Source organism: Motacilla alba, chromosome 2, assembly GCF_015832195.1.
Source record: "Motacilla alba alba isolate MOTALB_02 chromosome 2, Motacilla_alba_V1.0_pri, whole genome shotgun sequence".
NCBI classification, from domain to species: Eukaryota; Metazoa; Chordata; class Aves; order Passeriformes; family Motacillidae; genus Motacilla; species Motacilla alba.
Genome location: NC_052017.1, coordinates 49,028,158 through 49,043,876, shown reverse-complemented (window position 1 = coordinate 49,043,876; position 15,719 = coordinate 49,028,158). Strand labels below are relative to the sequence as shown.

General features: G+C 40.7%; 1 protein-coding gene across 1 annotated transcript in view; it reads left to right on the top strand.

The window, feature by feature from the left end:
* Positions 1-1,236: 1,236 nt before the first annotated feature.
* Positions 1,237-15,719, top strand: part of FBXL2 (F-box and leucine rich repeat protein 2) — a 51,388-nt gene continuing 36,905 nt past the window's right edge. The window contains exons 1-2 of the mRNA XM_038124409.1: positions 1,237-1,363; positions 15,199-15,260. Of these exons, the coding sequence (XP_037980337.1) occupies positions 1,361-1,363; positions 15,199-15,260 (65 nt within the window). The 5' untranslated portion in view covers positions 1,237-1,360. The remainder of the gene's footprint in view (positions 1,364-15,198; positions 15,261-15,719) is intronic.

The window sequence follows — 15,719 nt, the reverse complement described above, 5'->3', positions numbered from 1 at the left end:
TATTTCACATTTCTGAGGCTTTCTTCCCTACTATATAAACCAGATCGGCTGTATCAACCAGGTCATCCTCCAAAATCTGGAGAGTAGAAGACAGCAGATTCAAAGATGTGCCAACAAATGACATGTGCATGTACCAACTATTTCCATGCGGGTTCTGAGAAAGGACACTTTCATAAGAAACTATTTTTTACCGTTAATCAAACCAGAATGTTTCATTCCTTAAAGGAATAAACGCAGCACATTCCAAATAGCAAACTCCTGCTCCTCTGCAATGACCACTCACGATTCTTAGAAACCTGAAGGACTGAATCAAGAGAAAACAATACCTGCTGGGGCTTTTTTTCCCTCACGATTTTTCCCATCTCCTCACTTTTGCATGGGGTATTGTGACTGCCGAACAGATGTGACCCGTAAGTGCGCTAACAATGTTGTGTTTGGCTTTGACAGTGGTTTTACGCAGAGAGCGTTTGCAGAAGCAAGCCGTGCTCTTACTGACAGCACGCATTGCCTGAAAACTCTTGGCTGGCTGACAGACTGGCTTTTGTGGATTTTTCCGTAGCGATTTAGGATGCTATCGTCCCCCGGCCATCTACAGCCGTGGTCGCAAGTTGCGGCCCCCGCGGTGGCCACGGCGGCATCTGGGGCTGAACGTTCCATCGCTCTCCACAACCACCTGAGGGGAGGCTGTATCCAGGTGGGAGCTGGCCTCTTCGACCTCCTTGAAGTGAGACGACCGGATGTCATGGCCTGAAGCTGAGACCAGGGAGATTTAGACAGATTTTAGAAAATAAAAAATTCACTGTTGGTGTGGTCAGGCATTGGAATAGCCTGCCCAGGGAGGTGGTGGAGTCCCCGTTGCTGGAGGTGTCTGAGGTGTCTGGATCTGGCGCTGGGTGATGTGGTGTAGCGGTTTGGGGGTTCCAGTGGTAGCGGTGGGTTGATGGTTGGACCTGCTGATCTTTAAAGTCCCTTCCAGCCTTGACGATTCCATGATTCTGTGTCTCCAGTGTGTCTCCGGGAGGTCACTGCGCCCAACACAAACCCAACGCCAGGCTGCAGACGGGAGGCGCAGGGCGCAGCCACACCTGACCGGCAGCGCCCCGCAGAGCCCCGGGAGGGCGGGCAGCCGCCCCGGCCCCTCTCCCGCCCTCAGGGCCGCTCCCGCTGGACGCCAGCGCCTTCCCCCGGGAGGCGGCGCGGGGCGGGCCGGCCCCACGGCGCAGGGGCGGTGCCGGTCACGCGGGCGCGCGGCGGCCCCGCCCCGGCTCCGGCGGCAGCGGCGGCGGCGGGGGCACCTGGCGCCCTCCTCGGGGCTGCTCGTCGCCGGGACAACCGGGATCGCCGCCGCCGCGCCTCTGCCATGGTGAGGAGCCCGCGGCACGGCCCCGCCGCCCCGCCGCAGCGGGCTGGCCCGGCCGCCCGGGGCGGGCAGCGAGCGCCGGCCGGGCCGTGCGGAGCGGCCCCGGGGCCGGGCGGCTCAGCCCGAGGCGAGGGTGGCGGGCGGGGGAGCGCGGGGCGCGGATGCGGGGCCGGGCGTGCGGCCCGGCGCGGGGCCGCGGCCACCCGCGCTGTAGAGGAAGGGAAAGGAGAGTGTCTGTCTGTCCCTCTGTCTGTCTGCCCCTCTGTCTGTCTGCGTGCCTGCCCAGAGCAGGTGGGGCCGCGCTGTCCCTCGCTGTAGCACATGCCTGCGTGTCTGTGGTGAGGTGTGACGGGCGCTTTGCGTCCTCCTCCTGCCGTGCAGCGCCGGAGCAGCCATGGCAGGGCTCTGCCTGGCGTGTGACGCGAGTCAAGTGTGTTGTCCGCCTGGATAATACAGGCGGGATGGTGTGTTTGTTTATATGGGTGTGTAGGGCGGCTGGGGAATGATGAAGGTGTGTCGTCCCCCTTATAAAGTCGAGAGGAAAAGCCAGGGCGTGTGTCGGAGCGCAGGGCAGGGATGGGGTGTCACCGTGTGGATGCACGGGATGCTGGGTTTGGGCGCTGTGCTGTATCCTTATGCATGTGCCGTGAGTCAGGGTGTGGCCTGGGATGTGTGCAGATAGCAGATCCACAGTGAGCGTAATGCTATGGCTCTGTGTGGATCTCCTGTGATTTGGGCTTTGGGTATGGTGTGTTTGTGTTGTAGCAGAGATGTGACATTGTGTGCGGGGCCATGACATGGCATCGTGTGTATGTAGTTGTGTCTGCCTGCTGCTGTCTGGTACGGGCTTGTTCCTGTGTGTATATATATAGTGAATATTGGGTGTGGCATAATCTGTGGATATTTTTAAAGGCATGTATGCTATGGGTGTGGCAAGGATTATCCATAGTCCTGTACGTACGTAGCACACACAGGGTATGGTATTTGTGCCTACAGAGCAGCAGTGGCTTGGGTGTGTGAGCGTGCATGGCTGTGATGTTGTGATGTGTGTGCATGGATGCATTTGTAATAGATTTATAACAGATTTGTGGGGTGAGTGTGGCGGGAACAAGCTTTGTTTCACCTGTATGTGGGGACGGCATGACACGGAGCACATGTGTGAGGAGGGTTGCAGCGGAGGAGGAAGAGTGGATGTGGTTTGCTCTGTGGGGAGAGCATGTGGGGATGTGACACAGTACGTGTATGCCACGAGTGGCAGGGCAGAGATGCATCAGATGTTTGTGAAAGGAAGATGACAAGGCACGTAAGGGGGAGTGTGTAGGGACAGGCACAGCATGTTTGGAAAGATGATTGGTTTGAGCCCTGTTTTCAATTACAACTTAATTGTCTGATGCCTTACTGCTTCACAGTGATAGTTACAATGATAGATGCAGCAAGTTGCTGGCCTTTCCCACATGCTTTAAGGCAGTCACTTCATGTGTATATTTACATGCGTGTAATGATAGTAGGTTTTCTGGATCAGGTTCTGGGTAGGTGGAGGGAGCGCTCAGCCTCACAAAGAGAAGAACTGTATTCCTGTGGTGTTGCAACTTTTCGTCCTTTACATGAAGGCTTGTTCATGCACTCTCTTCCCCAGCACATTGCCTTCTGTTCCTTCCCAACTCTAGCCTGCATGTTCTGAACCCAAACAGAGCAACCTTGAAAACTAAAATGTGCAGTGGAATAAAAATATGGATAGACTGTGCATGATTGCAGTATGCTTCTGTGTAGAATCGGTTTGGATTTGCTTTGCAAAGGTCTTAGGATGTATCTGTTGTTACAAGGAGGAGTAAACTTCCATGAATGAGGCTGTGGATGGTGTAGCATGGTGGAGTGATTGTGATGTGACTCAGTGACATGTTCTGCTTCACATTAATGTTCCATCAGAGAAGATGCAGTATCTTAAGTCAGTTCAATAAAGTGGAGTATTATCATGTTCTAAATTTAAGATAGATTACAGACTGAAAAACAACTAACCAAATGTTTATAAACTGCACCAGGGGAGGTTTGGCTTGGACATACGGTAAACTTTCTTCACTGAAAGGGTTGTTAAGCATTGGAATGGGCTTCCCAGGGAGATGGCAGAGTCACCATCCATGGAGGTGTTCAGGAAACTACTGTGGCACTTAGAGCTATGGTTTAATTGACCATATGGAGGTATTCAGACAGGGGCTGGACTCAGTCTTGGAGATGTTTTTCATTCTTAATGGTTCTATTATTCTATAAATGAACATTTTCCATTTACCAAATTCCAGGCATGGGGGTTTTCTTTGTGGTCCATTTTGACATTCCTAATGAGATACCTTTAGCAGTCGAAACTCAGCAGACCTAGAATCTGCAAAGCAGCATTGGTGCTGTAATTGAACAGGGGAAATCTCAGAAATTATACCATCTGCTCTGCAGATCCTTATATTGGGCAGCTTCTTAGTTGCACTTGACAGCTGTTGAGCTGTTAACCACCATTTTTGGTATTATTTTAAAACTTTTCAAGTATTTTATTCAATGCATGCTTGTACTTGAATTTTTCTGTCTTATAGGGTTAGTCCTATTCAAATTGTTCTTTCCTTCTTAATTCTTCGTAGCTTCATAGAATTAATTTTGAGCGATTAACATCAGACCTTTTAGTACAGGGAATATCAATATTCCTAAAAATCAGAAGGACTGTTAGCTTACTGCTTGCTTATTTTACAACAGACTGGAATAGTTGGTTGTCCTAGATAAAATGAGGGATACCATGGGGCTAGCAGATGTGGAAAGTTGCTAATAAAAGTCAGGTTTTCTGTGAAGCATGGCAACTATTTTTAGGTAGGAGTAGAAAAGTAGTACTAGTCTTGGCACTGGGACAATATTGATCTGAATCCCAGCAGAAGGCTACACATTGACAGTACTTCAGCTGTTTCATCATTTGGAAGTCAGAATAACTGCATTAATTTAATGTAAATTGTTATCAACTGGTAATTCTGGTAGTCTTTCTACTGAATTAGAAATGAACAGAAGTGGGATATGCTAAGTAGGACAAAACCAGATGAAATTGTGACACCAAGGAGTTCTTCCTCAAGCTAGTTTAGACAATAGCCACAACATCCACTTGCATTCCTTCTGATAATCTTTGTAGGAAGGTGATCCATATCCCATATCCTCCATAGATTTCTGCTTTTCCTTTTTTTTTTTGTTTTGTTTTGTTTTGTATTGTATTGTTTTGGGTTTTGGTATTTTTGTTTTGTTTTTGGGGTTTTGTTTGTTTGTTTGGAATTTTTTGTTCGTTTCTTTTGTTTGTTTAGTTTGGTTTGTTTTGTTTTAACCCCTCCATGTGTTTTAGGACGATGCAAGAACTGTTAAAATTTTTCATCATACTTGACCTGTGTGTTTTGGGTGACTTGATGTGAATGTGATAGAGCTTGAGTCCAGCTGTTCCCCTGAGCTTCTACAAAACAACTTTCCCACTTGAACTTTTAGTGCAGAATGAGAATGTCCCACTCTTTGTAAAGCTTCTGAGAAGGAAGACTGTAAACACAGAGTAACTTCTATATGGTGAAAATCAGATTAACATTCTTAAAAATGCAGAAAAACATATACATGAGGCATTAAAAGTGTATAATGATGAACTTAAAATTCACTACATACTGGTATCTCCTCTGTCAATTCAGGTTTTTTTCAGGATCAATAAATTACTTGCATGTCTCTCAGAGCTTGAACTAATTGTTCTTGAGACTGAAGAACCAATGGCTTGTAAAGATCAACCATTTTTCTCAGGCTAGTTTTTCAAAAAAATGTGCTGTACTATGGATGTCTGAAAATCTGTGTATATAGTGTGATTCGACAACAGTATGTAAAACCAAATGGATTATTTTTGTGACAAAATTCATTCTAATGCAGCTGTAGTCCCTGTGAATCATTTTGTGCTTAGATTCTATTTCAGTATGCCTCTGTAGAGTCTTAAAGTTACCTGAATGGTCAAAGGAAAGTGTCTTTCTCAGGTGTTTTGAACTTAGGCTTTTGCAACTTACCTTTGAGTGTTTGATACTTAAGGATGGATTTGTTACATACCTGGTCAAGGAAAAGTAAGCACAGGATCTGTAAATGCTTAATTTTTGAGGTCTCAAATGACCTCCCTCTTATGCATCCGCCCCCACTCACCCGAACCAAAACAGAACAAAACCCATCCAAAAAAAACTACAGCATGAATTTAAATGTTTAAATAGAGTAGAATAATTTCTGTTGGGTACAGGGAGGTAATGGAAATGCAGCAATAGTTGACACAAGGGCACCTCAGCTGACAAAATCAACTACAGCCAATTTCTTGAGGGATTCCCCCTGGCTTTTTATCTTTGCATTGGAGGAACCACTGCTAGAGGAGGACTGGAAATTTGCCCTTTTCTGGACTTGCACATTTTTGACTGTTTGGAGCTATGAACTCCTGCTGTGTAGCCCACAAGGAAGTACATAATATTTGGTATTAAGCTGCAGCACTCAAAATATTTACCTTAATTCTTGTTATGCTCTTCTTTTTCTATTCCATTGTTTTCCTGTGTTCTCCTTGGTAGGCAGAAGGAAACAGTAAATTTGGTTTTCATTGGATTTGATTGCTGTTCAGCTGGTTACCTAGTATGTTCTGTAAATTTAAATCAAGGAGACAAGGACATAATCAAATCTGCATAAATGTGAAACTCTACCAGTATGTCAAGTCTGTCTGTCTTCAGAGGTTGAAATTGAGGTCAGAGCTTCACAGAGAAAAGGCATTTCCATATCATAGCTTGATGTTACATGGTAGTTATATAAATATTAAGGGGCAAAATGTCTAAGTGTGTTTGCAGATTATAGGCTGTTTTCAGAACTACTTCTGAAACAAAAGTATCAAGGTAATTTTATTTCTGCAGAAATGTACATTTTGGCAAATACTGAATGTCCAGTTTCTCTCGTAAATCTCAACCTATTACCTCTCTTGAAGCAGTTTGAAAAAGATGTTTTGGAAATGCTACTATGATGCTATTTCCTTTGAAGTCAAGTGTAATTACTGCTAGTAACCATGAAGAGGTACCTAGTTTTGTCTTATAATTGAAAGCTTTTATTAATAATGCATTTCATATATGGCAGCTTTTATTAATTATGCACTACATATATGGCATACGTAGCCACAAAGCAGATTTTTTCCTTGTTTCTTTCTTGTTCATTTTCTAGGGAGATTTGTCTTGCAGAGAAGATTTGCCCTTCATAGTAATGATTTCATGCTCACTTCTAGGAAAAACCTCAGTTCTGGCATAGTGTTTATGAGGCAGATCAAGCACTGCTTTGAAATGGCTTTGTAGAAACTATAGAGCCATTTCTGTAATAAGCCATACCTTTTATGTCTCAAATGTGTTTTTGAAGAGCAGCTGTGGAGGGGGAGGATTCGTACTCAAAATTTCTGTTCCACAGGTGCTTAGAACAAGGGTTCTGACTGCTTCAACCATGCAGTCAGTACTTAAGCTGTGATTTCATTTACAGTTTGAGCTAAGTGCAATAAGGAGAATTGCCTTTCTGGATATGGGATTGCGTGACTGGAGGGAGGACTCTGTCAGTTCAGATTAGAATGGTGCAAACTCCTGGGGAAATGGACTTGCAGAAGAATCTCCGTGTGAACACTCCAGGAGGATTTCAGGTCTCTGTTGTCGTGCCATCAGCCTGTTAGTTTGTGTGCTGATATTGAAGACTGGGAATAAAACTGAGCCATATGTATGTCAGTAAAAACAGCTATATGTAGAAGTGGGGATTCAGAGGAGTTTTGATAGGTATTTTCCTAAGGGCTCTGAATCTGTGATGTGGATTAAATTTGGATGGCTGAAACTGCATGGCTATCCCTAGGCAAATGTTGCTACATTGAAATGAATGGACACTAACTTTTCTCTTGGACTGATTTTGTTCAGGAACATATTATGTTCTGAATGCCTTTGAGAACGTGTATTTATAGCATGATTCTACAAAATGGCGTGACATCAGCTGGATTATTTTTGTGATTACACAATTATTAATTTGAGCACACAGTCCTTGTGGATGTTGTGATGGAAACTACCTAAGAATCTTCTCCAGTATTTTTGCTTAGAGTCTCAAAGTTACTTGAGTGGTCAAAGAGGAGAACCTTTCTCAGGTGTTTCAAACTTAGGCTTTTGCGAATTCCATTTGAGACTCTGCTTGATGCTTAAAGAGGGCTTTGTCATTTACCTGGTCAAGAAATACACAATCTGTATGATGTATAATCAACATTGTGAGGGGCTACTTTGTGTCCTTGTGATGGGTTACAGGCAGCAACTGCTTCATCCATCTGATTTTAATTTTCTGCCATTCTGCCATTAATTAATGGGTCTCTTGCTTTCCAAGCCCATAAAGATGATGATATGGGTTTCCCCATATTCCACTTCAAAGTACTTTATACACTGGACTGCTAATTAAATGCTTTATTTTAATTTACTTTTTTTAGGAATGATTTCTAAATGCATCATCATGTACTGTTTGGAAGGGTATAATCTTAAAAAACAAGTAATGGATAATTATCTGAAAAAGGAAACGTTCAGTCATTATTTTTTTAAGAGAAAGCAAATTCAAGGAAAGATTTACCAATCAGTATATGACTAACAGATGATGAGGATAAAACTTTGTCAAACCTGTTTTTTCAGCTGTCTCTCTGCATATGTTTAAAGAATATATGGGGATACAATTAACAGCTTTTTTTATTTCTTAGTGTTTGTGTGGTAGTTGTTGGATTTTTAATTTTATTTCTTTTTCTTTCCTGATCTGAACTAGTCTCTAGTCTTGGAAGATTAAGTAAGGTGTAGTTTATTTTTCTATGTGGTTTAGGTTTGTTCTGCCATCTTTGGTAGTGTTTAAAACTAGATGCCTTGAAAGGCAAATGTGAGCTGGGTGTACCTGAAGGAAGGGTTAGTTTTCCATGTAGCTCCTATCGCAGAGTAACGTAGGGAAAGCAGAGCTTGTAAACCTTTTTTGCCAGTAAAGCCTCTTTCTTTTAGGGAGGTATTGGATTGAACATAATGTTTTCTGCCATGTCGGCTACCAAGCACCAGTTACATGATAGCAAGTATTGATAAAATGTTATCTTTCAACTGAATTTTAGGCCTGCAAGTAATTAGGTCAATCGCTAATCTGCAAACCATTGGATTTCCCCTTTCTAACCAGCAAAAATAGGAGCTATCCCACTGGAGTTAGAGGCCTGCTGTCTCTTTGGTGACTTAGTAGGCGAGGGGGAGTCTTGCATTAGGGTATGGGCATCTCAGCTAACAGGTCAGGTTAACCTGTTAGACTTTAATACCCTGACTGCTTGCAGGAATGAAGCTGTTCTCTTTAAAAGGCTTGAGCGGTGATTTCCAAATATGTTGTTGGCAATAGGTGACTGCCCTTCAGAAAAACGCGCAGGAAAGGGTGATGAGAGCTGTTTGAGCAACAAACAATGAGCTGGTGTGCTCAAGGCATCAGGAAAGGCAACCTCCAAGCACCTCCTGCTCTGCACTGGGAGGCGTTCTGGTTGGAACAGCCAGAGGCCTCGAGGTAGAGTTGTGCAGCTGTGGACATCAGCTCTGAAGTTCACAAGTGACCTTGTTCTGTCACCCAGTAAGAACAGGGCCTTGAGAGCCCGTCTGATGCCCTCCAGTAAAATGTGAATGATGTGGTATGAACACCAGTGCTGGCAAAACAAGAATGATGGCTTTTCTGGAGGAGAATCAAGCAGCAAAGTGGGCAGTGTGGCCAGCTGCTTCTGCCTGGAAGGTTTTATTATGTTAAACAGCACTTATTCTGGGGAAATTTTAAAAGCATTATGGCCCTTATAAGCAGCCTTAGGTCATTGGGAAACATTAAGGAAAAACAGAGAGATGTGCTCAGGTGCATTTGATCTTCTCTGAAGGTGAGCCTTAGCTCTTTAAGATGACCAGCACAATAATAACAGAAGTATTTGATGTGAGGTGTTTCTTTTGTCCAGTCGGTTTGTCATCACAACATTAGGAGAGAAAATACCCCAAGGAAAGACCAGTGCAAAAGATCCAGAGGGTATCTTGTAGAGCCAGGAGGAAGCTGTAAGGCTACTGAAGACCATGTCAGTGGGCTCTAGTAGTGTGTGTCCAAAGGGAAGAAAATGTTAGCAACCACAGCAGGCCAGGAAGGCTGAATTTTAAAATGCACAAAGGCATAGCCTGAGCCAGAGCAGGGTGAACAGCCGGAGCATAGGAACAAGAGCCTGGAGGGCAGACAGTGTCTGTTTGTTGAAATAAAAGATTTTGCCAGTCTGTCTGTGCTGTAGCTTGGTTCAAGATGGGATTGCATTTCAAGGTTCATTTTGTGTGTGTTATAATTTTTATTGATTATACAGAAAGCTTTACCATGGGTTCTAGTTTAGCAGCAGTCCTGTGTCATCAGCTGTTGTGTCTTCCATATCACTTACTTCAGTTCTGTTGGCAATGTATATCCCGTCTAACGCTCCTTTTGTTGCCTGGATACATTTTGCCACTTGCATGGTGTTAAATGGTTCTGCCTGTCTGATGCTTTGACTGTACATTTCTGGAGGAAGCCCTAGCTAGCAGCAATTCCCTGAGCATTAGAGAATTTTATACACATATGCTAGAGTGTAACATGGGATAATCTGAAATTTGTGGTAAAGGAAGGGTGTTTTGCCTCTTCCTCCTCCATTTTTGTGGTGTATTTAAATAGTGAGCTTTTTAGGATGCTACTCGTTACTTTAGTTTGATTGTGAGCTGCTCTGGGTAGCAAAGCCAGTTTGGTGGCTTTCCTACCATTATAGCTCCAGGTGTTTGCAAAAAGAAAGTTGCACAGGCAACAATTAGGTGTCTCAGTAGTGGAGGAGAGATGTGCAGCAGGCTGCTGGATTTTGTTTGGCAACAAAAATCTGCACATCAAGGTACTGAATAAAACTTTAATTTTATTTTCTCAGGATTTTCCTTTAAATTTTGGTTTTACCATACCTATTACTGCATGGATAATACTTAATAAAAATTGTTCTTCTTGCCCATGAAAACCTGAAAGACTCAATGCTTTATACATATGACTGTATTTACAGTTTAAATAGGATATGTGCTCTGTCAACCATAGTAGGGAAGGAAATATATGGATTTAATTCCACCCTATTGTATCCTTTGGTGAAAATGACCCAGTGTTGGTTATTTTCTTGAATTGATAAATACTTCAGCCTTGTTTTCAGTATATATGCCTTTTGCTGATGCTTTTTAGAGTCTTTCACACTTCCATCTTCCCCAAACCTACTTTTGCCCATAATTCCTTTAGCATGCTACTAAGCAAGGCTATTTTTGAGAGTCTGGGTTTTTAATAACTTTTGATTTGAGAAGTTGACAGGTTGAAAGTCCTTATCTACTCTGATTTCAGTGGAAATTAGATACATAAATATCTCAGTGGAACTGAGCCATAATGGATGAGCTGCTTCAAAAACTGTTTCATCTGTTAAGAAAATAGTCCTCTTCAATAGAGGACTGAATGACAACTGAAATTGCATGCTTAAAAAAATACATATAAGGACTGTCACCAAAATTAGTTGTATAACCTTATTTTGATCTTGAAATAAGTCTATGAGAATAGATTTCTTCATCTCATTAATTCTGGTGAAAACAGGAGACCCTTATCACTAGCTGCTAGACCAGAAGAGATTAATGTGGTGCTTCCAATGGTGGCATGCTAAGTGTGGTGTACTAAGAAGTTATGCCACACTAAGTGGCAATTAGTATGTTTAATAATATGGAAAAGGAGTTCAAATGGAGATATTATCCTTTCTGGGTTTCACAGATTTACACAACAGGTGCTTTGTTTATATTATAAAGATTTTTTTTAAAATGTAGTTGCTAAAGAAATTAAATGTTAGAAACTATCAGGTAATTTTTAAAGAAAATACTCCCTTTTTAGCTTATAACCAATTTTCCAAAAGTACAGTGAAGATATTACCAATAGAGATCAGTTAAGAAATGTAAGAAATGGCTCAAGATTCAAGTAATAAGGAATTACAGTTTTCTCTTGTGGATTTTGTTTTGTGTTATTTGTTCTTGCAATTCTTTTAGAATGTAGAGATCTGTAACTCTTCTTGTGTTTACAGGAAATGTAAAACTGGTTTTAGAGTAACATTTATTACATATGTTCAATTGCATCCTTTTTGCTTGTGCACAGATTTGTCTGTTGTAGTTGGGGATTTTATACAGTTAAAACCATACTTTTGGAGAGTTTGAGATACTCTGTGTTTAATACAGACAAACTTGCTACCAAATACAAAAGCAATGAGAGGATAAATATTCTTTCTACGTTCAGGGTATTCTTAATTGTTATTTTGGATTACTGTGTGCAGGTGTTCTGAGGGCATGTCATTGTCAGCATAATCTGTAAATAAAGAAAAAAATATATTTGGCAAGAAAACTATACAGTGATCAGACACTTCCTTAACGGAATATTTTTGGTGGATTTTTTTTATAAATAGAAACAAAAACTTGAGGTTATGTAATAAAAATTAAGTAAAAAATAAAGAGAACAATACATGAATATACTAGGGCTCTTGCTTCATTAATGGAAGTTTTGAATTATCAGAAACTGTTCAAACAATGAATATATTGTCATTTGCAACTTCTGTCTATTTTCTCTGCTTGCATGCATTTGAAATCATGTTACAAATGTTTAGGTAGAAAATGACTACTCCAGTTTTCCTCTGTCTGTTTTCTGTTGGGGGAAAACTTACCGAGGAGCCTTTAAAGCAGCCCCTCTCTTCTTCTGTGATGCAAAGGCAATATGGCTCTAGAGGCTAATAAATTTCACAGAGTAAAAGAGTACTATTAAGAGACACTTTCATTTTTCTAGATGTGCTTATTCCATAACAATATGTTATTATATGAGAACTGCTGCTAATACGTACAAGAACACACAAAAGTTGCTGTTTGAGGGAAAACAGTTTTGAATGTGTTTATGGCCTCATTTGTGGCTGGTGTAGCAGGCGTGGTACTTTGTGTGGCTGGGCAGGTCACATGCTTCTTGTAGTATGTAGGTAAAAGCTGTGCTTTTTCCAGTTTTAACTGGGATTCCTAAATGAACCGTATTGATCAGATAAGCTGTCATGTATTCAAAATCGTTTGTCCGTCCAACTTTAACTTTAGAATATTCTTACATAAACATAAAGATTATAAGCTTTTTTCCTAAGAGTTGCTGGTTTGGTTGTGGGTTTAGCTTTTCTGCTTGGCCTCAGTGGGACAATACTTAGTACTGTGCTTTGATTTGTAGCCAATTCATTTCTGTTGATGAGTAGTTGAAAATACTATTTAAAACACAGAGCTATATTGCATGTTCTGGTCTTTAGAGCAACTTGCCTCATACTTTAATAGCTCAAATCCTGTGTTATCCTCACACAATGAGCATGTATGTATGTGTGTGTGTGTATATCTTTATATATATCTCCATGCTACTGTGCACTTGAGAATCTGTGGTGTAAAAAAAGGATAGTTAGATTTTTTTAATATAGGCAAAGTGACACCACACATGCGAACTAGTAGCACTCTGCAAAGTAGCTTTATTTAAAATATATGCTTATGCATATATGTGTCTGCTAGATGATGTAACTTTTGAGGCATTATCTGCAGCTATGGAACGATTTAAGTTAAGAGAGGATTTTTAGGTCTGTGATACTGAATGTTCAGATTCTCAACCAGAATGAATGAGATGTAAGTTAGCTTTGTTTTGCCATGGACTTTGCATGCTCTCATGGAGGTAACATCCTTTATTTGTGATTTATGTTCCTAACCTGCAATGCACAGGAATATTTCCTTACTTGACTCTTTGGTGATGCTAACTTCTATGAGGATGGCATAAATGCCCCTTTTTTTCTGAATGAGTTCTGCTGTGAACACAATTAGGCATACAGACTCTTCATTAAAAAAAAAAATCCCAAATATGCTATTGTTTTCAGGCCCCAAGCTGCAAATTTTGAGTAGCATATAATATAAAAATGGCACACATGTGGATAATTCATAAACCTATGAGTTGTCAAAGTCAGAAGCAGTCAACCAGTTCTAAAAATGTCATTGATGTACATAGTATATTTCAGCCTAAAGGCTGAAAGTATCAGCAGCAATGGGTATTGGATATAAAACAACCAGAGTAAAGCTGAGCCTATGGTCAGCCATGTGGAACTGCTTAAAGCCAACGCCTCTCCTCTGAAGGAGCTAGAATTGTCCTATTAAAATATGTGTTCATGGTTGTTTTATGCTTTGAATATCTGTAGTCCCTAGTCTGTGAATAAATGTGCTGCTCCAGTTGCTGAAAAAGGAAGCTTGATTAAACTTGTCAGTCCTATTGAAAGTTGACAGCTTTATTGTCTTTAGAAGTGTGGATAGCCGTGCACAGAGGTAGTGGGTGAAGAAATCTGTGTCAAAATTGAAACAGTAGTATGCAGTTAAACTTGAAATCAGTCTAGGATGTACTGGAAGAGAAAAAAGATTCTTGGCAGCAGCCAGAAGAAGGTTCAAGGTTTCAAATCTTACAATGTTTTTGGGAGATAGTTTCAAAATTCCCAGGTGTGTAATTTTTGCCGTCTCCCTTCCTTTATGAAGACAAAGCCAGGCTTATATTCGGCCTTTTTTTTCATTTTCTTTGCTTTTATGGACCTTTTTTTATTTTTTCATTTTTTTAAAACAAGAAGCAAAGCAAATAGTTTCCAAGTATTCAATGTGTATGGATAGTAGGATGAACAACAATACCCTGATGTGAAGAACAGCATATGCCTAATAAAAGGAGAAGATTTCTTCCATTGTTTTAATGTTTTGTGTGATTTTCATGTTTACCTTATAGTGTTCAGAAAACTCATCTGTTTTGGATCCTTCTTCCTGTTTTTTGTTTCTGGTATTAGGGACAGCAAATGAACTCCCTGAAGGTCTTCTCTTAACACAGGAAATGATTGCCTGTGATTTTGACATCTTCCAGTCTTTGCCATGGTTCCTTAAATTCCTTTTCACCTTCTGTTTTGTTTAGTGCTGTGTTCCTCCTAATTTCTCAGACTTAAATATTTGGACTACGTTGTAAATCTGGTCAACATCATTGACCAGTTTTAGTCTTTCTCTTTAGCTGTTGACTATATAACCTTAGAATTGCCTGCTTTTTTCCTTGGGTGTTTTCTTTTAGTATCTTTTTTTTTTTTTTTTCCTTCTTAGGATATGTATTAATGATATGAAGTTTGAGTGAGAAGTATTTTCAGTTTTTCTTGTAGCATTTTTTTGACCTGCTTACTTTGCTTATATAGCTGTCACTGCGTCACTGCCCTATCTGTGACACTAAATTATTTAAATGTGCGGATAGTTATATTTTATCCATATTCACATGCCCGGGCCAAAGTACTTGCACTGTAGACAGTGAAAGGAGGGACCTGAATAACTGGGAAGTGTCCAGGTTGTTTTTTTTTTTGTAATGGGACAGTTTTAGGTCTGTGCAAACACTATGTGTTTGTACATGTCTTGCTTGAAGTTTCCCTACTGCTTGAAATACTTCTTTGTGCAATGTAAGTGTGCTTGCTTCATAATTATTTAGTTGCTCCACAATTTCTGTGTGGTTACATTAGCACTAGGGAAGAGCAGGTGTATATGGGGATGTGGCTTTGTTTTGTGCATTGAAATAATTTTATAGTATTGACAACTAACATGTTGAAAACTTGATATTAACAGTAATTGAAGAAAATTAAGCACCTAAGTAGAAGGTGAATAGCCTCTTCAAAACAGCCTCTTTTTCTTGTTGGTTTTTAAAATAATATTTTTTCTCTCTGTTTCTAGGTTTTCTCAAATAATGATGAAGCCCTTATTAACAAAAAACTACCCAAAGAACTCCTGTTAAGGTAATTGTACATAACATTTTAAGGAGTAAAAACCTGAGGATTGTTCCTTGCTTATGTGTCTTACAGGCTATCAAGTGCTATACATTCTTTCTTAAATCCTCTTGAAATAAATAACACACCTGATTTAGTTCTTGGAATTCTTGACGTTGTTGCCTTGATTTGTTTTAATGTGTTCAAGTTATACTGTACCATGGAAGATGTAATTTAGTTGTGATTTTTGATTTGCATGTCAGAAAAAGAAGTGAAATAAAATGTCCATAAAACTTTGGTATACCAAGTAGTCAGCTCTTCCACACTCTCAATGCTTTATATCTGTCTGAAGAGCCTAATTCTCTAATGTAGTTCACACTCTTTGTGCCATGAACTTTCTATAACAGAAGAAAATACAAATTCAATGTCAGAGCTTCCAAAAAAGTCACTACTCTATCTAAATAATTAAGTGTAAAGCTCTATCTATCG